This window comes from Amblyomma maculatum, chromosome 10 (genome assembly GCF_055883805.1).
Source record: "Amblyomma maculatum isolate TAMU_Amacu chromosome 10, ASM5588380v1, whole genome shotgun sequence".
In the NCBI taxonomy this organism is placed as follows: domain Eukaryota; kingdom Metazoa; phylum Arthropoda; class Arachnida; order Ixodida; family Ixodidae; genus Amblyomma; species Amblyomma maculatum.
The window spans coordinates 82,388,546-82,411,625 of NC_139353.1; the positions used below are offsets into that span (position 1 = coordinate 82,388,546).

Sequence of the window (23,080 nt, forward strand, 5' to 3'; positions counted from 1 at the left end):
CAACACCGTAATTTCGGATGCGTTTAATTTGCGTACAGCTTCAAACAGCATTTATTAGTTTGTTTACAGCGGAAAGTGATTGCATGTTGTGTTTGATACGTGTATTTCTGCAGTGCACATTGCTTGTTTAATGCAAGGGGATCAGTCTCGCATAAAGCTGCTCTGTTCGCCGTCCTCCTTTGTGTGTTTATATAAGGTTGCAACCATGTCTTGAAATGTTGGGGTTATTTGTTATTTTTCTTGAAATTTGAGATGTAAATAAAGATGTTACATGCATAAGACAGTATTTATTTTGTTCCAGAATTTATAATCTGCTATTGCCTAATTATTGCTTACCAAATATCACTTTTCACACATTCTATATTGTTAGTCGTCATTTGAGGTAGCAAAGCAGACAAAAGAAAACTTTTGCTTTCTGCAATTGTTGCATAAATCCTGCATGTCAAGAACTTGGCTATCAAAACCCTGCACAGAAGATCTGTTGCAGCACTGTGTTGCTCTGATCTTGAAAGACCCTCTAAACATTGTCATTATTCTCGGTATCATGCTTGAAGATGTTCGTATTATTTGCTAGTCACTTCACAAGGTTCAACATGTCTACCGTGGTGTGGCATACCAGTAGGTCACAGCACAATACAGCCGTGCTGCAATAATTTCAGCAGGTTTCAAGAAACACGTGAATATGCATTTTAACATGTTAGCGTTAAAGGTCCCGCTGTACATAAAATCTTGCATTGTTGGTATTGGGAACAGAACAGCATAGGATTGGGTCTGGCAGGTTGAAGTTGGCACGCACTTGATATGATTGGATTCGGATTGGTTGGTGGGCTGTGTAATGTCATGAGGGCACATGGCATTGTAGGCGCTGTCAACTCTGGCTTCTCCATTGTGACGAGAGGGTGAGGTTGGAATTGAACCATCCTGGACCTTTTTGCAAGAAGTAAGATTTGCTACTCCTCCTAGGCCATACTGCTCCATTTGTATAGCTTGGTTAAAGGGCGGCTTTACAGGTGTCTATGAATAATGTTCACATAACTGGGTGACTTATGACAGCACGTTTAACAAATATATGGGATAATAGAAGCACAAATTAAGAGGCTAGTGATTAGGCAAGTAACAAAGGGCCTGTATGTGCATAAGGAACCACAGGGAGGCCCATCAACACTATCATGTCATACGCTTAAGAGTGCTGCCCGAAATTACTACTATCTGAAAGATGGCAGCGCATATATATTGAATGGCTATATTTGTGCCATAGCATGTGTGCGTGTAACAATAACTGTGATTGGTGGCAGTAAATGAAGTTCATGCTTTCAGTTTGTCCGGGGGGGGGGCAAAGCTGGCTGCGACCAAGAAATGGCACGGCCACTGTTTTGGCTACGCACTCTAGCCTTTTGTGCGTGCCTTTTGAACATGTGCAGTATATGTGTTATTGATGCTCGCAATGGGGGGGGGGGTCCAAGAGCTCACTGAAATAGTTATTCAGTCCTTCTTCTATTAACTGGTTTTTGTTCGGTGCCGAGCCATTTGGTCTACATTTTCATACTTGCCTTTTACATGCCTACACAGGTTTCCCAGGAAATCTATATATTTGCTCTGCTTCAGCACTCCATACGAGTGGAATGCTTGAAGAGTGTTCTGAAAGTGCTAAAATGAAATGTTCGATTTGCGACGGTGCTTCCGGTCTTGGATGCTCAAAAGTAGGTAAAAGCAAAAATTCTGTATTCCAATGTGACCTTGTGTTGATGCACTCAGGTAAGCTGTAGACGTGCAGCAAACTTAGCTGGCAATGAAATAAAAATGCAAGCAGTTCTTTCGGGCAAACTTATGCCCAGCAAAAGAGGGAACTTAGGGATGGGAAAGGAACAATTGCATTTGGGTCTTGTCCGAGTCAGAACGACCAGACCCCCCAGCCACGCTGTGTAGGTAAAAGAAATATAATTTTCCAAGGACGTTCTTGACAACTATAGAGAAACGCAGGCAGTGTCGCTATCATTTGGGGTGAAACACGCAGTGTTACAAACAGCTATGTAAACTTTACGGGGGTCATATCCTCTAAGGTTTCATTATACATTTTTCATTTGGAATTCATTTGGTCCTTTAGAATTGGGCACTGTGGTTTCGTCATATAGCCAGGGCTTTCAAGCATATGTGGGTGGTGATGAGACCATTGACTGCATATCACCGCCACTCATGAATTGGCGTATGGAAAGTGTGGCAAAGGATATTGTCGATGAAATTTGTATATCAAGGATTTGTGTGATTCGCTTTTGCTGCTTGTGTCTTGCGTTGCATTCACTCCGACATCACGCCAGATGAATTTGTAAATGAGTAATGGCTCCTTTTAAATTATGGCTTAACTTTTGTGGCAGCCTACAGTGTAAGATGTACTGTGTAATGTATTTCTGCGATAAAATTAAAAAAAAAAAAAGTTTAAAATGAGCTATACAAAGTGTGAATGAGCATGTCACTCGCGTCATTTTTCAGCCGGCCAAAAAAATTAAAGCTGTCTCAGGAGTATGCCTTATTGGTGTCACACAGCACCCGATGGGAACCACAGGTGGCATACCAGTCGGCCACGGCACAGGCATCAAAATTGAAATAAGGAGTCATGCAGTAGACGTGTTAAGGCCAGTTACTTTTCGTAATGGCATAATAGCTAAGCAATCTTTGGTACTAGCAGTATTGACAGCAGTGGCTTCATTTCGGTGGGAGGGTGAAATACCAAAGTTGCTGCCAGCTTTTTGGATTTATTACAGGCATACTCCTCTAACTATAGTTATTCCACTGTTCATCATCTCATGAACTGCCCAGGACCAATGTGTTGTTTTCAAGCAACCATGCTGTCCCACCACATCGGATCAGTGAAAAAGAAACGCAAGACAAAGAGCGCACTTCAGCAGCACTCATATCATATATTCATTTATTTATTTTATTTATTTATACAAGTACCTGCAGCACCCATGGGCATTATAGCAGGGGGGGCAATAACGGTAAAAAAATACCTAAAATGAGCATGTTACAATACTGAAAGTATACAGTAAAGCACATTTGTTTAACAATAAAAAGAACAACAATTCAATGCAAAAATTCCACCCTTTTATTGCCAGATGTGTCAAATTGTTTTCTGCAGTAACTTGGTATCACTTTACACTTAAATTTCTTAAAGGGGTGCCGTGACGTTCGCCAGACCGCTAAATTCCAGCTGACCTCTAGGTTCTTTACATCTTCCCGATGCCCAAAGCCCAATAATAAAAGTGAAATCGTAGCGTGTAATATTTTAATCCGGTTTTATAATCAGTGTTTTTGCACCGATGTGAGCGACACACGACGGCGAAGTTCGTTAACGGATATGACGTTTCCTTTTCGCTTGGGCTGCTCGGGCGCTGCTTCACTGATTGGTCGAGCACGCACATTAGATTTTATAATCGAGTGTTCTTCAATTTACTGTGCAGAAAATAAATAAAAGGTGTTTTAGTTCCACGTATATTTTTTAAGTGCCTGTAAATATAGCTTCACTCCCGCGGGCTCCTTAAATCCCAAGGCAGTTGACAATGTTTGGATCTTGGAGGTCGGCAAAATCGCTGGACAGTCGAATCACGTGACTGATTGTTTCTGCCGACGCTCCACAGATGGCGCAAGTTGTGTCGAGATTGCTCGTGAAGCGCGCTCGCCACAGCCAAGTCCGCAGCACTCCACAGCGGGCCTCCGCCAGCAGCCCACTGCTCAAGGAGTTGTCGTATAGTCGTTTTCGGCAGATGATCTCCTTGCTGGCCCTGTAGATATACGTGATAGGCTTCGCCTTAGCTCCTGTGCGCCACTCCTCCATCTTCGCCTTCGCATTCTTGTCCTCGAACTTTCACACAGGTAGTGCTGGAGTGATCCACGGCAGCACCAGTGATGAACGCTGGAGGAATGCCAAACGCGTTCCGGCGAGTTCCACCATAATAGCGAAATCGTCAGCGTAAGAAAGGGCTGGAATGCGAGACCCGACACCTCGGCAGTGATGCAACACACGTGGTTGCTGTTACTATGGTAACGAAGCTGCCAAAAAGCACAGCTACAAGTTGAGTTGGACAGGCAACCATGGTTGATAGCACATAGGTTCCGCCCAAGTCTGGTACTGGGTGAGCGAAATGCGAGAGGGGCTCCCTCTCACACCAGCTCAGACGCGTTGTTCTTTTTTTCTTGTGTTTAGAATTTTATAAACCGAATAACCCTCATTTTCGTGCGCCGATTTTTGTAATTCTCTTTGAACTGACATCGGCACGGTGCAAAGAACATAGAGGTCGGCTGGAATTAGCGGCCTGACGGACGTCACTGTGCGCTTTTAAGATGATTGTTTACTATTGTGTCTTGGAAAGCTTTTGGCCTTGTAGAACCAAACATTTCCAGAAATGCCCTTAGTCCTGACCATCCAAACACTTTTCCAGGAAGAGTACAGATATGTGAACTCCTAATTAATCTTTATGACAAGCTAGTGGAGCTGTTCACACATTCTTAAGGATATTCGAGGTATAATCAATAAAAAAAGATAATAATAATAGCAAAAAGAAGCAATGGCTTTCATTTAAATTTGAGTTATGCTTCGCTTAGTGATCTGAGGTGTAGGTAAAGATGGAAAAAGCATGTATAAGTATGGCCGCTTGGAACCAGCTCATTGTGAAGTTTTCTTAAATTAGGTGCTTAGAGAGGCATGAAAAAAAGTGTAGTTTATATATATATATATATACGCTGGTGGTAACACAGGACGTTCCACGTCCACTGCTATAGTTGAGGGTGGCGCTGGTGAACACTCTCAAGGTTCGTATACAGACAACATTAATACCCAAGAAAGTAGCAGGGGGGACAGCGGCCGATGTAGCTCAGCTGGAAGAGCACCGGACGCGATATTCGGAGGTCGTGGGTTCAGTTCCCACCATCGGCACATTGTTTTTCCTTCTACTTTGTGTTCATTTATCTTTCCCCTAAACACATTATATTACTAATTTATGTGATTATCAAGTAAGAATTAAAACAAAAAAGACAAAGTACAATCCCCAATGCTTTCCTTGGCCTCGACGACTGTTGACTTCTTTCCTTCATATATTATAACGAGCACCCTCATTTCCCCTTCATTTATCTGCTTGTAGCTTACAGGGGTCTCGGTTCTGGCAGTCTTGAAGCCATAGGTAGCGTAAGAGGGTTCTAGCACAGCTTTCGCCCTCGCTCTTGATCACGTTCTACTGACGCTGGCGGTAACACAGGACGTTCCACGTCCACCGCTTTAGTTGAGGTTGGCGCTGGTGAACACTCTCAAGGTTCGTATACAGACAGCATTAATACCCAAGAAAGTAGCAAGGGGGACAGCGGCTGATGTAGCTCAGTTGGAAGAGCACCGGACGCGATATTCGGAGGTCGTGGGTTCGGTTCCCACCATTGGCACGTTGTTTTTCCTTTTACTTTGTGTTTATTTATCTTTCCCCTAAACACATCACATTACTAATTTATGTGATTATCAAGTAAAAATTAAAAAAAAAAGACAAAGTGCAATCCCCAATGCTTTCCTTGGCCTCGCCGACTGTTGGCTTCTTTCCTTCATATATATATATATAAAAAGCTGTACTAACTGACGAGTTCTTTTGATGTCCATTCTGCGAAGTTTCTCAAGTTGTCACAGGTGTTGTCTCTGCAAGGTGTCATCTGTCATCCCTAGCCCATCAGGATGAATAATGAAGCTGGCCTGGTTCAATTATAATAGGCCCTTTGTCTTTGTTATTCCTTTCTGTGCCGACTACAAGCTTAGCTATAAGGGAGGTAACGATATCAATGTTACAGCTTTCGTTGACCTTTACCCTAACTTTCACACTGCAGATTCCCAACTGAATCCTTTCTCAAGCAACATATGGGAGAATGACTGGAAATCATATTTTGGCCAGGATATAAAAATTAGTACGCATTGATTTCGGTATCATTTATATTAAATGTGTTCTGGGAGTATACCCAGTACAAATGCTGTCTGGCACCAGTGCATTCTGATGGGGTAATTGCAGTGCAGGGTAAAGTCCACTTAACATTCTGAAAGGATTCTTCTCAGGATCCAATCTTCCTCCAACAGTGTGACACCAAGAATGTCACTTTTGAGGCTTATCCATTCAACATGTATACATCTCTTTTTATGTTTAGTGCATCTTACTATCCTGCTCTATTTGTGCGGTATAATCAAAAGACTACGTGCAGTTACTACAGGGGGCTGAATACTCTTGTATTGCTTCTGGAAAAGATTTACTTGCAGAGTTCTGGGCTTCTTTTACTCTGTGAAACGTGGTTGATCACCAAGCTATTGCACTTTTCAGCTTTCTTCAGTACACTGTATTCGTTGCTAAGGGGTCTTTCTCTCTACCAACTGTACAGGAACATCGGAGGCCTTTGCCAACAAACGGGTGCTGCTCATTGACAGACGGCAACTTCGTTCCGACCATGATGAGGAAAACTGGAGCAACCGTGTCTATGCACTGACACCAGGAAGCCGGAGCTTTCTGCAAGGTATGAACAGGGTTTTGCGAGAAGCAGGTATCTTTGCTCTTTCTTGGTGCCAGTTTTCCAGGATATACTGGGGGAGGAATGGGGGAGGGGTGAAACGCTTGCACCATTTCTGCTTCGCAAGCTGCTGCCGATTAGTTTATAAAAATTTTTTTTCTCCTTCACAAGCAGCTTGATGTTTCAAAAAAGTAGGAAAATAGGCTGCTTCTGGAGTTAAACTCTTGGTAATGATTTGGTTTGTGATGGGAGTGAGTGCTACTATAAGTACAGTGGTGGGAGCGCTGCTCCCAATGCATTAGGCCTTGTATGTGCTGCTGTAAAGGAGTCATATTTAATGATTTGTGCCAAGGCGGCACCAAAATGATATTCCACTAACCTAGAGCCAAAGAGGATACTAAAATATGAAGGCTGCCGCTCAGTGTACACAGGAGTCACTTTGTTTCTGTTACTTCATGTGTGATGAAAAGATGATTGACAGAATCCAATGTTTTGCTTTCTAGTCCTTTGCTGTTGACTGTTACTGCGAAGGTGTGCGTTTTGCAAATCTTCGGAAATACTCTCGGCACTGTCCCATGCAACACACAAAATGCACATAATAAAAAATGAAATAACGAGAAAAAAACAAACAAATTGTTGAACTACTCTTCGCCACATTTTGTTACCTCTGCTGGATTTTCACGAAAATTAAGGGAGAAAAATATAAAAGGTTTCTGAAAGTATAATTGTGAAATTTTGTATAAGCGATCATAATGTTGCTATGAGGATAAGTTTGTTACTTGCAGTATAGATGGGGAATGAATGAATGCAAGGAACAGTTAGAGTGCTTCCACCTTGTCATTCTCTTCTTCACCCGCAGCATCGCGTGGCGCAGTGTAATTGGCATAACAATATTATTTCCATTAAACTCTCAAACATTTTTGCGAATTAAATTTAAAATTCTGCCTACAGCCATGTTACCCTTTCAGAAATTTATGTTTATGTGGGTGGCAAAGTGCATGTACACAAAGTATTCACAACGGCAGCTACAGACATGAGCCATTGATGCCATGTTATTATACACTTAAAGGCAGAGCTAAAGTGCCCCGAAATTTTTCCCAAGAAAATTGGAATTTGAAATAGAGCTTTCTTTTGTTACTTGATCTAATCAACTTCATCTAAACTCATTAGATTGGTGATGAAATGAACTGTGTGATTTTCATTTGGGAGTGAGTGATGATGGGTTCAGAGACGAGTATGCAAAAGATGTGGGGGTGTGGGGGGGGGGGGTAGCCTCATCCCAGTTTACTTATGAAAAAGCAGGTAGCAGTGATTTATGCTTTACAACCGTTTTCAGGGAAACTGGTCACATTGTCTACAGAATACAATGTTCTGCGTTCATGCTACCCATTTTCAAATAGTCGCTCATGTCTCTTTAATGAAGGAACATAGCATAGATATTTGTATTAAAAATGTTGCGAACATTTCACTTTTTGCTACTAGTAGTATCATATTAGCACACAAATTTAGTCAAGTAGTATACGTAAAATGATTTGGCTCGCTTTTTTGTGCATTTGGCTCGCTTTTCTGTGGCCTATGCTCCGAGTGTGTACTTTCAGTTGTAAACTCAAAGGGTTCATGGTTTCACCTGTGCGTCTGCATTCTTTTGACAGCCCTCGGAGTGTGGAACATGCTGCCAAAGTCCAAGGTGCAAACAGTCAAGCGGATGCGGGTCAGTATCGCTATAAGAAGCAGTATGCTAGCATGGCTCCCAAATTTGCCACCCAATTATGGGATGAGCTTAGCTATGCCAAGCTTGCTAAACATTTTGATTTCATGTTTTCACTGTCTGTGTCGTACGTGATGCATCATAAACTATTATGCCTGCCAAACGAGGGTTGTCATTAAGCGTTCATTGGTTTATTGCAAAAACATTTCTAAGATGATCACATTGGCAAGTGTGTGAAATTGAGAATGATAAAAAGAAAAGGAGGTGGCTGACCTTTTGCAACACTCCATACATTTTTCAAATGTACCAGTTTGGCTACTTGTCGCTATAGCAGCTTTCTTGGCACCTGCCTTGACTGCTCTGTGTTTGCTTCTTTTGCATGAAGGGTTCTAGTTTATTTTTATCGTAGCCAACAGGTAAACATTGAGTAAGGTTTTCTGTTGACTGCGTTGTCAGAAGCTTGTTAACAAACATTTTGAGTGCGGACATGCTTGGGGTGCTATGGAGGGCTGGAGACCTATGTAAATGGTTATTGTCCTGCGGCCCTGCTAACAGGGTGTTGTGATTGATCTTTAACCAGCTGGTTAATTGTAGGTTTACTTTTTCTTTTCTTGGTGTGAAGAAGTGAACGTGGTTGCAGGTATGGGAGTCTCACTCCTCCGCCTCCATTGCCTTTTTTGGCCGCACGGCAGCTGGAGAAGTGGCGTTTGACGTGGACATGACCAACCTTGCCGATGCCCTGTACCGTCGCTTGGCCCAGCTGCCTTCGGAAGTTGTTAGAGTCTGCTCTGGGGTCAAGGTGAAGATGCTTTCCGAATCTGCAACGATAGGCATATAGATGCCCATCCTGCGAAGGAATGTGAGGGGCCATATGATAGCTATTACACTGTGTTACATGTCCAGCATTGCTCTTTTTTATAGACATTGTTTTCATCGTGTGTATAGGAGAGCACGACAGCTATTGCAAGGTTTTTACACTACATAGCGTAGTGCAAATACCTCTCAGTTTTCTGAGCAAACATCCATGCAAATCTCTTGTTACTGGCATCTGAACCTAAGTCATTTACTATACAGAAACTTGTGTCAGGGGGCACACAGTAACAAGGATTTCTCGCTGTTATGTTGGTTACTGTCGGAGAGACTGACGACACGGACCAGCCCAGTTGTGAACAGAAAAGGAACTAAGGTTTATTCAGGATTTGAACTTGGGTCGCGGTTACGTAGGTGGCGCTGTCTGGAGCCTTGTTAGGATTGAGGCGGCCACGTAGAGATGGCGCTACAGGATGAGAAGCAGAGTTGCAGTTGTGCGCATACATAACACGCCCTTCTTTAACAAAAATTGAGAAGGTTGCACACGGAATATCCTGGTTATCTGAAGTCACTGATTGGGCTCGGATAACGTACAGGAGGCTTGATCCTTCTTCCTGATCGAGTAGTATGAGGTGGGCGAGAAGGTACTTGAAGTGGTTGGGTAGGAAGGACCGGATATTCTGGGTTCTGTTGAGGAGTGCTTGAGTCGATTATCTCGTAGTCTTCCGGCGAAGTTTGGGCAGTAGGACGTTCCGCCGTTCGAGGTCGCAGGTGGGTTCGATTTCTTACAAAAATGCCTCCGGTGTCTGTTTTCACGGCGTACCTTCAAGGCTTTGGGCCCACATTTACCACGGTGGCTTTATCCAGTTGCGGCTATTTCGGAGCCATACGGGTTGGCCAGGAACAAGCGGAGGAAGGTTTCTTGTGTGCAGGTCAGCATGCTTGTGTTGTTGTTTCTGCCTTTCTTGCAGAAGATTCTGGTGAGCCTCAGTTGGAAAGCTTGGTTTCAAGGCACTTGGTAGTGTTGGTAGGAATGTGCGAAGCTTTCTACCCATCAGGGGCTCAGCCGGTGATTTTGCTCCTGGTATTGGTGTGGAGCGGTAGTTGAGGAGCACTACTGCTAGGTCGTTGCCTTCCTCGGCTGCTTTAGTCATCATAGCCTTGATGGTCTGTATCGTTCTTTCCGCTTGACCATTGCTACGGGGGTACAAAGGATAAGAAGGCTGGTGTGTCACGTCCCACTCACGGAAGAACTTTCTAAGCTCGTCGCTGTCGAAGGGTGGTTCCTGATCAGATACGATTGTCACAGGAATGCCAAACCTGGCAAATGTTTTTTTCAGTACCTGTATGAGCGAACTTGCTGTGGTTGTTCTCATCTGCCGAACCTCTACATACTTGGAAAAATAATCGACAATCAGCAGGTATGTCTTTCCCTGCAGATGGAAGAAGTCCATGGCGAGTTGTTGCCAAGGTCGATCAGGAAGGGCTTGGTCCAATAAAGGCTGGTGTGGATTGCCAATTTGACGTGATTGACATATGCAACAGCTCTTGACCAAAGTCTCGATGTCATGGTTTAGAGTTGGCCAATACACACTCTGGCTTGCCAAACCCTTGCACGCAAGATTCCGCGGTGTGCTTGGTGGAGCGTGCGAAGCACATTTGCCTGGCATGCGGCTGGTATAACCAAGCGTTGGCCGTAGCACACGAAGCCTTCCGTTGTGTAGAGCTCGCTTCTCACATGGTAGAATGGTTTGACTTTGTTGTCTACCTGTGCGAGTTTTTGAGGCCATCCTTCTTTGATGTATTTGGCTACTGTTTGAAGAGTCGAATCTTGTGATGTCTCCTCAGCGATCTCGCGAAGTCTGCTAGGAGTTGCTTGAACCAAACTTGAAACGTCAAGTCCGGGATCCTGATCTGCTGTTTCCATTCTTGTTGACCCATCGGGAGCTCTTGATAAGGCATCTGTAACTGCTAGTTGTTTTGCCGGAACGTAAGTCAGAGTCACGGTGTACCGCTGGAGGCGCAGTAGTAGCCTTTGAAGTCGGGGTGACATTTTGTTCAGGTCCTTATTCTGCAGGCCAATCAGAGGTTTGTGATCCGACTGTATGGTCACTTCTCGTGCCAACGTGTATTAATGAAATCTTTCACACGCAAACACGACGGCTAGCAGTTCTTTCTCGATTTGCGCATACTGCTGCTGGGTGGCTGTGAGAGCTGCTGAAGCGTAGGCCACGGGTCTGCCTACTTGCAGTAAGACTGATCCCATTCCATAGAAGCTGGCGTCCGTAGAAATTGTCACGGGCTTTGATGGATCAAAATAGCGAAGAACGGGTGCCGTAATCAACCTTGACTTCACGAGCTTGACGATGTCGGTATGTTGTTGCGTCCAGTGCCAGTGAACATCCGTCTTCAGTAGTTCACGAAGAGGGCTTGTGAGTTCCGAAAAGTTGGCAATGAATTTCGTCAAGTAGGTAACCATTCCAAGAAATCTCTGCAGTTCTTGCTTGTTTGTTGGCAGTGGCATAGACTCGATGGCTGTCACCTTTGCTGTGTCTGGAGCAATCCCATGGGATGATAGTTGGTGTCCAAGGTATGTAATGGACGTCAAAGCCAGCTGGAGCTTTTCCTTGTTAAGTTTCAGGTTGTTGGCTCTGGCGATGGTCAGCACCTGTCTCAGGTCGCCCGCATGTTCTTCAAGGTTTCTTGATGCCACAAGGATGTCGTCAAAATAGGGCTTGACAATTGGTTGCTGCTCAAACACCCTGTCTATGGCTTGTTGGAAAAGTTCAGGAGCTGTTGCAAGGCCAAATGGAACCCGAAGGAAACGATAGCGTCCCCAGGGCGTCGTGAAAGTGCACAAGCGCAAGCTTGGCTCGTCTAGGACCAGCTGGTAGAATGCACTTTTAGCATCGAGAACAGAGAAAATCTTAGCACCATTCAGCGTTGTGAATAACTCTTCAGGGACTGGAACCTGATAGTGCTGTCTTTTCACAGCTGCGTTAAGGTTGCGAGGGTCCAAACACAGCCTTACGTTGCCATCTTTTTTGTGAATAATGACAACTGGGTGAACCCACTCGGAAGGCTCTGTCACCTTCATTATGATGCTGTTCTCTTCCATCCGTTGCAGTTCGGCCTTCACTTTGTGCTCTATTGCACAGGGTACTCGGCGTGGAGCTGACACCGTAGGAATCACTCCTTCTTTCAGTTGTATAGAGCACACCCCAGGCAATTTCCCAATGCCTTCAAATACATCAGAAAAGTCGTCGAGCATGTTCCTTATGATCTGGGTTGCTGTGCATGCAGCTACAGTTGTTCGCTGCGGCTGTACTCTTTTGATGAGCTGCAATGCCTTGCATGCGTCGGCGCCTAAGATTGGCTTTAGCGGCTGTTTGACGACGAGGAAATTCAAGACGCAAGAGTTTTCGCCCGCTGAGCATTTCAGTTGGCATTCAGCATATATAGGAAGTTCCTGCCCGCTGTACGTCATCACTCGTGCATGCGTCGGCTTCATGTCTGGTTGCATACGCCAGTTTCTGATTTGATGCATGGGCATGATGTTCACGTCGGAGCCGATGTCCAACTTGAACACGATGCTGTGACCATTCACGCAGACTGTTTCGAACCATTCTGAGGCACTGTTTACGTTCAGGAGATCGAGGCTCTCCAGGAAGAATTCTTGTTGCTGATCCTGCTGCTGAGGACCTTCAAGGAGCCTGATTCGCTGACTTGAGTTGCTGCCTCGTTGACGTTGTTTACACATGCTCGAAAAATGCCCGAATTTGCCGCAGGCGTAACAGTTGTGACCGTAAGCGGGGCAGGCGCGCGGCTTGTGCGTTGTTCCACAGCGCGAGCATTTGCGTTGCTGCTTCTGCTGTGGGATCGAATGCAGGGTCCTCGAAGCTGGTTGTTTTGACGAGTTCCATCTTTTCTGATTGTTTATAGCTTGCACTTCAAGCTTGGGCTCTTGCAGGTCTTTTACGTGTTTCTTAGAAATCTCTGCTGCTTTGCACGTTGTAATTATTTTGTCAAGCGTGAGGTCCCGTTCATGGAAAAGTCGCTCCCTCAATGCCGCGTCTCTAATTCCGACAACGATGCGGTCCCCTATGAGCCTCTCTGCTTTTTCTCCAAAGTCGCATTTTTCTGCTTGCCTCCGGAGGTCAGTTACAAAGTCGTCGAACGGTTGGTTTGCTTTTTGTTGCATGCTGTTGAAGACAGCCGACGCCTGTATTACGTTTTTGTATGGCTTCTACAGAGCGTCGAACTGCTCGAGGAGGTACGTAACTTGATCCGGCGTCTGCGCGCCGTCGGCGCACGGAGGTTGAGGGGGGAATGTCTGGGCGACGCGGCGGCCGCGGGGCCTGAGAACATGGAGGAGTAGGGCCTTGCGAGTAGCGGGAGGCTTGCTGGCGTACTCACATGCGAGTTCGTAGATGTTGTAGGCGTCTTTCCAGTCTTCCCATGCCTGGTGCGGGTTGTCGCTGGGCTCGAAGTGAGGAGGTGGTTGCAGAAACACACTGGCCATATTTACGGGGCTCTAGGTTATTCTGACACCATGTTATGTTGGTTAATGTCGGAGAGACTGACGACACGGACCAGCCCAGTTGTGAACAGAAAAGGAACTAAGGTTTATTCAGGATTTGAACTTGGGTCGTGGTTACGTAGGTGGCGCTGTCTGGAGCCTTGTTAGGATTGAGGCGGCCACGTAGAGATGGCGCTACAGGATGAGAAGCAGAGTTGCAGTTGTGCGCATACATAACACTTGCAACATTTACACCCAAGTCATCAAGAAAAAGGCAGGAGCAAACCAGTCAGATGTCACCTTCCGCCAGTTGATGGTAAAACATGTATTAGGTTCAGAATTGACTGCATCGGGGCTAGTTTCTACCCACTGCAGTAGCTGGCCAGTATTAGGAATGTTGGCTTTGCAGCAGGGTGTCTAAAAACCGGGAAAACCAGGAATTGTCAGGGGAACTCCATGCACTGGGAAAAATCAGTGAAATGTTAGGGAAACCACTAAAAATTTCTCCAGGTCAGTCTGTGAAAATGGCACGATAAATTCTTCAGTGCATCTTTATTTTAAGCTGGTGCACAGAAAGTATGTTATTCATGCAACTTTTTTTTTTTTGTGCTCTCTCGCCAGAGCACGGCCGCCACTGTGGTGTGGTCACGCCATAAGGCGAGGTGCTATATTTTACTTCGACGCCAGCGCATAGCTGAGCCGCCACAATAGAAGAACCAATACGCACGTGAAGTGGGTGCTCAATAAAATATGCGGAAGCGCTGCATTTGAGTAGTATGTGACAATACGCAGGAATAACCGTGTCGGCAGCGGCCAGCGTGAAAGCGATCGGCAATCCGGGCTTCCAAGCACACGCTCGCGCAGCCATATTGTATTGGAATATATCAGCTGTTTGCAGGGTGGGTTGCGTGCGTGCTCTGAGGCTGTCATCAGTGGCATCGGTGATCTTTTAATTTTCAGTAAAGTTTTGACGTTCTCAACGGCCATTGAAACGAATGACAACCTTTTCACTATTGTACATTGCAGACTATGAATAATAATGAGCTTTTTATTGTGAATTATTCATCTAAGCTCATTATCATGAGCAGCTACATTTTTTAGCCTGTTCACTTGTCAGGGAAAACCTGGAAAAGTCAGGAATTTTGAAATTAGTGGTTTGTTAGACACCCTGCATAGCCACATCTGTTTACAGTATATTCAGAACCAAGTTGAATAGCAACATATTTTGATTGACTTTGTAACGAATGCATGCTAGTCTTGAATTCTTGGCTGCGACGGGTTTCAGTTACTACCGTATTTGCTTGCATAATGCTCGCACCCCCAACATTGGACTTCAAAAATTTGAATTTTTTTTTCCTCGCATAATCTCACCACCAATTGTACCACCGCGAGAGTCGTCTGCTAGTAATAACAAGCGCCATCTTTTGAGCGCTACTGAACCTAGCTGGCCTCGTGTGCATGTGCTGCCAGGCGGCGATACCATGCTCGGATAGATCATCATCATCATTGGTTATGCTCGTTTTTTTTTCTCCGCGTCTCATTATCATTGTTCTTTCCGTTCGTGTTACTTTCTTTGTTCCACCGTCTACCGTGTTCTTAGTGCCGCATTGCAGTGGGGCATTACGCAAGTTATACAGCTGCTTTTAAGCTGAAAGCTTTCGAGTACGGGCTACAACATAGCAACCGCGCTGCCAGCAGGCACTTCGGCGTCAATGAGTTCTGCATAGTGCGCTACTGGAGACAGTGATTGCAGTGTCGATATGGACTCGGATCAAGTCTCTGATCAAGAGTAGAACTGTATGGTCTGCTGTGAGCATTATACCACGGAACACAGGGAGTGATGATGAAGCTGCGTGCGGTAAATAAAGTGCTTTTGGCGACCCCATACTTTTATAACGAGGTTAAGTTCTTCTTGAAAGTATTGTTTTGGTTATATTTACAATAGCTGACCTAAGAATCCCAATTCGCATCTATTTAAATTTGCTTTTAGCTCTCCAAAACATTTGCTTGAAAATTTTCCCTGCGCAATTATCGCACCCCCCAACTTAGCATCAATTTTCCGCTAAAATAAGTGCGAGCATTATGCAAGTAAATATGGTATATTAAGTAGCTGTTTTAAGTTATTCATGCTGTTATAGCTTTTCTTTTTAATTTGTGTGCTTTTGCAGGTGGTGAACTATGAGCTGCCAACACTGGAGCGTCATGACCCAGTGGACCCTTGTCCGCCCGTTCGAATTCATGTTCTCGGAGAAGACAAGCCTCTTGAGACTTCTCTGCTGGTGCAGTTGCAATATTGCTTGGGTTCTTTTTCATGGGAAGAAGCTTGTTAACATTAATAGGAAGATGTGTTAGCAATGGCGGCTGCATGGGAAATTCTCTTTCCTACGCTCTGCTATGAGGATAAACCTTGAAGTTCATTGCCTGAAAGGTACACTGTAGAAGTGGCCACTTTCTGCATTTCATTGCTTTGGTTGGTAACGACCGCTTACAAAATAATATGCTGCCGATGCCTTTTGGTATCTTATCTGTGCTAGAACTTCATATGTCGGAACTAGTGTAAATGGTCAAGGAAGAGACGAGGCAAAGTGTAAAAGGAAAAGGTAGATATGGTAAAAAAGAGGATGAAATCAGCAGTAAAGGCTGGAATGCATGCGGCGTTGCTTTTCAGAATTTTCGCACGCCGAAAGCTGCCGCGCCGACGCGATGCCCAGCTCGAGATGCATGGAACGACGAAGCGGGCCGCAAATGACTCGATCCGAAAGCAAATGCATCAGCGATCGGAAATAACCGCAGAGCAAGGTACGCGAGAGAAGCGACGCTGTCCCTTGTGTGAAAATCGTGAAAGGGCTCATTCCAACGCTGCTGTGCTAAATCTAGAAAATGTACATAGGTCGCACAAGGATTTGGCTCGCTAGAATGAACGAAGATACCTCGGAATGCCCGCCCGGATACCAGCAGCACAGTTTTTTCTTTTTTCTTTTTTTTTTCAAATTTCGCTTAAGGGGGGACGCGGGCTTTGAAAGTCGAAAAATCGCGAAAAAGTCGGCTTTTAAAAAAGTACATATCTCGGCTGTATATGTTATAAACTACCTTTCCTATAATTATAAACGCCTAATTCATCGTAGAACTGCTGTAAATTAAATATACAACTGGGCGCGGCAGCCCCAGAGTCGCGAGCGAACGGCAAAAGTACCCAAACTTCGCGCGCGCGCCATTTCTGTGCCGCTGAACCGAGCGCCGCCATCTTGGTCTTGTTTTGTTTGTGAATTCTTGCCCTTTTCCATATTGCCTTCGCCGGCGGCGTCCGCGGCGTAGCAGAAGCATGGCTCGCTTGTGATTGGGGGCCTCACAAGGATTGTTGAGCTTCCCGCGTCTCGAATTCGGGCTGTGATTGGACAAAGCGCGCGCTCCGTGAGAACGCGGGGGATCGCGCGACTGCTATTGGCTGCTGCGCGCGCTGACGCGGTAGCCCCTCCCCGGCGCGTCGTCTGCTCCGGCTTGCTACTGAGCTGGCGTTCTTTGTACGCTCGCTGAATCGCTCGATGTTTCACCATTTTGAGATCGCCGTGATCATCGGTCGTTACGAATTCTGGTGGCGTGTTTTGAACGGTTATGTGCACTTTGTAGATTATTGCACGGTCGGCCACGATGCGCGCTAAGAAGTTCAAAACACTGCATACGTCGTCGTTCTGTGAATGCCGTCCGAATCGCGAAGTTAGCGAAAAGCGTTGTCAACGGGCGCAGAGACGCTTCTATTAGTGCTGCTTCTGCTACATCACTACTAGACCGACTGCGCTGCCACTTCCAACTGCGTATCTTTCGCGTCAACGTAAGGAGCCGTCGTTTGAAGCGTGCCTGCTGTACCGACCTTATCAACCTCGGCGATCTCGGCCTCGCGTATCGCGTCTGTCATCGCAAGCGATAACGCGTCGTCAGCGTCGTCCGCTGTTCGCATGAAAATGCAATTTCCGAAGGAATCGGGGAGGTGGAGGCACAACGTGCTGCAGTGAAAAACAAACTTTAGACTTGAAAATGCTGTTTTAAACTTCAAGGGCCATTTTCTCAGAATGAATTTTTTTCATGGTATGGTTGCTTATTCCCGCAATATTTCTGGAACCGCTAATCGGATTCCCACCTGGTTTTTTTTATTGTGTGCCTGAATAAATTTCCGAGGGCAAGACAAGCTCATTTTTTCAAATTATTGAGTGTGGAATTTATAATAAACAATCAAAATTAGACTAATGCAAGTCCAATTAGTGGCACTAACTTCAATGCGCTGCTAAAAGTTTTCGGCAGGGAAATTTAAAAAAAGGGCTCTGTCTTGCCCTGTGGTACCTATTCAGGAACCTTCATAATGAATTTCATAGTGCCAACACATTTTGCAAGTTCACCAGGCATGGAACAAGGAACCCATATGAACCATTCTGATATACTTCTCTAATTTGAGTACCAATGTGCGCAGCTCCATGAAACTTTGCAGTTATTCAAATGGCTGTGCCATGAGTCCACCCTGAAAATTTCATTCAATTATCTCAAGAAACAACAAAGTTGGTATTCAAAGGTAGCCTCCCCCCTTAAGGGACAGAACAGATACATTATGATCCGAGCGTAGGTCGTATACTCACAAAAAAGCAACATTCCGTGCTTGATTAAGTGTTCATTTTCACGATAATCCCACTTCTGCGGCTAAACTGCCTCACACCTCGTCGACCATAGCGGCCATGTTGACAGTCGCCGCTTAAACCGGAAATGCCAGCTTTCCGGCAGCTCACCGGCTTGCTGATATCGATGATACAGATGGGAATGTAGCTAGTTATGGTTTATTTAGCTGCTTCGTTCCAAGTTTAGAGATTTCGGTTTTGAGGTTATTCAGATTTGAACCCAATTGTAACGCGCATGTATTTTTCAGCGCTATTTAAAAAAAAAAAAGAGAAAAGGTGCGGATCATAATCGTGCAATAATGGTGTGTTTCAAGGGAAAGCTGAAGAGCTGTGATGGCATTGTGTTAATTGGCATGGCTTCAGGGGCCAGGGGATGACTTCACATGCATAAGCAGTCAGGTGTACGCTGCTGTGCCTTGCTGAATGCCGCCAAGCAATGAAGAGCGTTGAGCTCCTTGGACGAGGGTCCATCATAGCCGTGGGAAGAAACATTATTAGGAGTTGAATCGGCAATTCTCTCACTGTTTCAGGTGCTGGTGAGAAAAAATAAAACGGCATGCTTCACCTGCAGTCTTCATGCATTCAAACTGTTGCAGCTAATTAAATTCTAAAGAACTCCTCAGATGCCCTTTAAGGCTGCTTTAGATTGAAGACATTCCTTATGGGGTAGTGGGGCTGTAGCTGCACTGGGTATTGCTTTAGAATAAAAATAAAATGGAGTCTAGCGGGTGCTGGCTAGTCTCCTTGACAGTAAACTTGCATAGTAACTGGGAGTTCTTTATGTAGATCAGAATCAACGATGTAGCTTGCATAATGCTGGAGTAAATGAGTTTTGCAGGTTGTTTGGTTTTCTGTATATTTTTGTAGTTGAAGTATTTCATAATAAATTCTGACAGTGCCACATGGACTGGAGGGGTGTACATTATTACCTTCATACTCTTGTTCCTTGGAAAGAGCCCTGTTCAGGTTGTAAAAAATTCTCCTGCACAAGCTGCTGAATCATTTGGGCTCACACACTAATCACAGTATCGCTTGTGATAGTTCATTTTTTTTTGCAAATAACTTAACATAAAAACCTGCATTTTCTGGAACCTGGTAGAAATTGTTGTCTACTGCAGCTGAACTTTTCATGAAGGCAAGCAGAGCAGCCAATTTCACGCTTCATACCATTTTAATTGTTTTGTGGTTTCCTCTCCTGTCTCGCGTTTTTTTGTGTGTGAGTGGGGAACTAATAGCCTTTTTATGATTTGTAGTAGCGGTAAAAAAATACTTCTGCTCCAGGTGGGGGCAGATGGCTTCAACTCACAAGTCCGCAAGAGCATGGGTGTCAGGTGCCTCCAGTGGAACTACAACCAAAAGTCCATCATTGCCACTGTCAAGCTGTGTGAGGTGGGCCGTAGCTCCACAATTCACTTTGTCACATTGCCTGCAGTAAAAAAAGCCTGCGCTAAGTGGAGTTGTCGGGCTCCAATTAAATACATTTCCTGGAAGGGTATTGTGAACCTAAATTTTTCATTGGTAACAGTGAGTGACATTAATTCATGGGTGTCATCTTGCAGACTCTTATTAATTTCTATATGTGTCGCTATTCGTGTTAGTAGATAGGTATGCATCATTTTGTTTTGGCCTGAAAAGGAAGGTAATAAAACTTAGTTGATTAAAGTTGAACCTTTATATGCACTCTAAGGTTTGTATTCTTGACACCCATTGGTAACACTGATGGTAAGTATAATTTTTGGGAATGGTTATTGTGGTCTATAGTATAGGTTTCATGAATGGCTTCAATATTAGATGTAAAGTAGCCTTAAAGATATACTGAATAAATGTCCAAGAATATTTTAGAAACACCACAATTGCATTCTTAAGACATGAGCACACTAGTACAGACACATAATTCGGGTTAGTTTTGAGCTTATGGCTTTATTTTTTATGTTTACTGAGCGGCCGCCGGGCCCCAGGCAGCGCGCTCCCGACTGGTGTGACGTCACATTTACCCTCAGCAATGTCATGGCCCCACCGCCGCCACCGCCCCTGCACCTGAGAGAGGGCCTGCCTAAGTGATGCAGGAAGCCGGCGTGAGGGGGAGGGGAACAAGGCGGTCGCTGGGCGAGAGAGTGGGTTGTTTTTGACGCGCAGGTGAGAGGGTCTGCGCGGCAGATGCACGAGGCTTTCTGCGAGATTTGTGCACACGGAGTGCGGAATGCTGCTGTCAAGGGAAAGGTGCACTGGAAGGAAAGGATGAGTAATGTGCAGCATGGTTGAAAGCTGAGCGCTGAGTTCGCTGTCCGTAGGAACACGAGGAGATGTTTTAGGGTTGCGCTCAAAATAAAAAATGAAAAAAAAAAAATCTATCCGTGCGTTTTATGAGTACCATGGAGGAAGGGAAATATGAGCGGGTGCCTTTGGCGGGTGCGATCACTCGCAATGGGGGTGGCTAGAGAGGGAGGCATGAGGGAGGCGGGTAAAAGTGACGTGATATCTGGTTTTGTCAGAGCTTTCACAGGAGGCCGCTAGGTGCGGCGATTTGAGAAATATTCATTAAAATACTTACTTTCCGCTCATTTCTGTTCATAAAGTGTATTGTTTTGGTCACCCTCAATGCAATAGTTACCATCTGCGCTAGGAATCTGGACGGCGATTTTTTTTTTATTCAGTGTACCTTTAACACCAGCTCTCCATTGTCGCTCTTGATGTGCGCTTAGCAACGATAAAATGTTTGTTTTGTTGTCATTAAAGAGCAGTGCTGCGGGTAGCAGGGGATTGCTTTCTGCGTCTATTTTCTTCCCCGAATTTGTGTTATACTGCTCATGTGAATGAAGCCCAGCCACAGTGGCGCTACGGTTAAGATGCTCCACTACTGTGCACAAGAATGCGGGATTGAATCCCGGCCTCGGCGGCCACTTTTTGATGGAGGCGAAAAGAAGGGCGCCCATGTTCTGTGCGATACCAGTGTGCGTTAAAGGACCGCAGGTGGTCTAAATTTCCGGAGCCCTCTACTACGCGTCGCTTTGGAATGTTACATCCTATAAACCAGGCTCTCATAAATGTATTTTATTGATGCTCAGTATTGGCCCATTAATGCTGTAAAATTTTTCTTAATTACCAAGGGGAATTCTCACACAGGTGCCATATTCAAATTACTCTTTGGCAAGAGAAGAATAAGAAATTAAAGGAGAGCGTCAACACCATTTCCCATTCTCGCAAGCCAACTGTGAAGACATTGGGGTATGCAGTTTTCTTTTTTTGACATAGTATCTCTGAGGTCTCTGTGGCTATGAAACGCTGCCATTCAGATTTAAATGGGCTTCACCGAGTCTATTATAGGTTTCTTCGATGTGGCTTGCACTGGCTGCACTAGTTCTGAAAAGTGCTGCAGCGGTACCAGGTGGCCACGCGAGCGTGCAGTGCTAGTTCCGACACCGGTGTGCGGCGGCAGCTGCCAAAACGAGTACGCCAGTGTAGGACTCTGCAACCTAGCAGACGCGTGCGCGCATCATGCATCGCGTGATGTAACATGATCACGTCCAGTTTCAAAGCCAGCTGCCGTAGGCCTACAGCGCTCGATCGGAAAGTGACGACGACTAACAGTGACACCAATTGACCAAATATGTGCGACTGTGCACGATCGTTATATCGGACGGTCTGCGAAGGTGCCATTCATGCGCCTGGGTACCAGAGAATTAACGTTGTAAGCAGTTGCCACGAGTACTAGTTTAAATAATTAAGACTGCCTAACAAGACGCTTGATTGGTTTCCACGAACTTACTTCTGTCCAAAAGCACTAGCTGACGCACGTATGTTTGTACCTCATTGCGCTCTCAGACATTCTATGTGCTCCGTGGACGACAAGTTTGATGTCGCATAGTCGCTGCGCAAGCTGTCTTGTGGCACGCATACTTGGCACGACTGAAACTCGATCGATCGCAACTGATTTCTGTTCGCACCCACCCGTCTTCCGAGGTCACAACGCGATAAAAAAAAAAATACTACATAGGACAACGCGCGCGAAGGTGCCGTATCGCGGCCACGTACCACTACATATGTGGGTACAACTACATATAATACCGCTCCTCCATCAACAAAATGCCAATCGCCAGCATGCAGCCCAACTACCTTGTACAGTCGAACCCGGTTATATCGAACCCGGATATATCGAATTTTGCTTATATCGAACTCGCGAAATATCCCCTTGAAAATCCCATGTAAAAGTATAGGAAAGCCGCGTCATATATCGAACTCAATTTCACCGGTCGTTCGATATATCGAACTCCGCACCACGCACTGGAAAGTGTGCCTTCCCCAAAGACGATCGCATCACCCTTGGCCGTTTGCCGCGTGACGTTTTCAAGCCACGCGCGGAAGGAATGAGAGGGGACAGTTTGGCGACGGCTGGTCTGGGCAGCGTCGCTCCCATTCCCCAAAGGCGCGCACATCTGCAGTTAATGTTTCCCATTCGCCAACACATGACGTTTGCAAGCCATGTGCGTGGGTGTGCCCATTCTTTTGCTGAGCTATCTCTCTCCTTCAGCATGCGCAACAACCCATGAGCCAAGCCAGCTCAGCCCGTTTTCAGACCGACGTCGGACGCTTTCTCCAGCGTGTGTTGCGAACCCTCTGCGTGCGGCGGCGCGGCGGCGGACGTGGTTATGGCGCCTGCGGATGTTAAAAAGGCTCTCTCTGGTGTTTTTTTTTTGCGAGAGTCGTTTTTTCTTATCGTTGGGCTGTACGCGCGGCGTAGCGTAAGATATGGCAGCTGCGGGCGTTAAGAAGTGGTAGGTTTTTTTTTTTTTTTTTGCGGGGATATTTATTTTATTTATTTTTTTAGCGTTTATCCTTGCATGGTATGAATCAGCGAAAGCACGC

At 45.4% G+C, this 23,080-nt stretch overlaps 1 protein-coding gene across 1 annotated transcript in view; it reads left to right on the forward strand.

Moving 5' to 3' along the window:
- The window catches only part of Coq6 (ubiquinone biosynthesis protein COQ6, mitochondrial), a 45,495-nt gene that overhangs the window by 836 nt on the left and 21,579 nt on the right, over nt 1-23,080 (forward strand). The window contains exons 2-6 of the mRNA XM_084582995.1: nt 6,394-6,525; nt 8,172-8,230; nt 8,868-9,026; nt 15,725-15,835; nt 19,499-19,606. Coding sequence (XP_084439121.1) covers nt 6,394-6,525; nt 8,172-8,230; nt 8,868-9,026; nt 15,725-15,835; nt 19,499-19,606 — 569 coding nt within the window. The remainder of the gene's footprint in view (nt 1-6,393; nt 6,526-8,171; nt 8,231-8,867; nt 9,027-15,724; nt 15,836-19,498; nt 19,607-23,080) is intronic.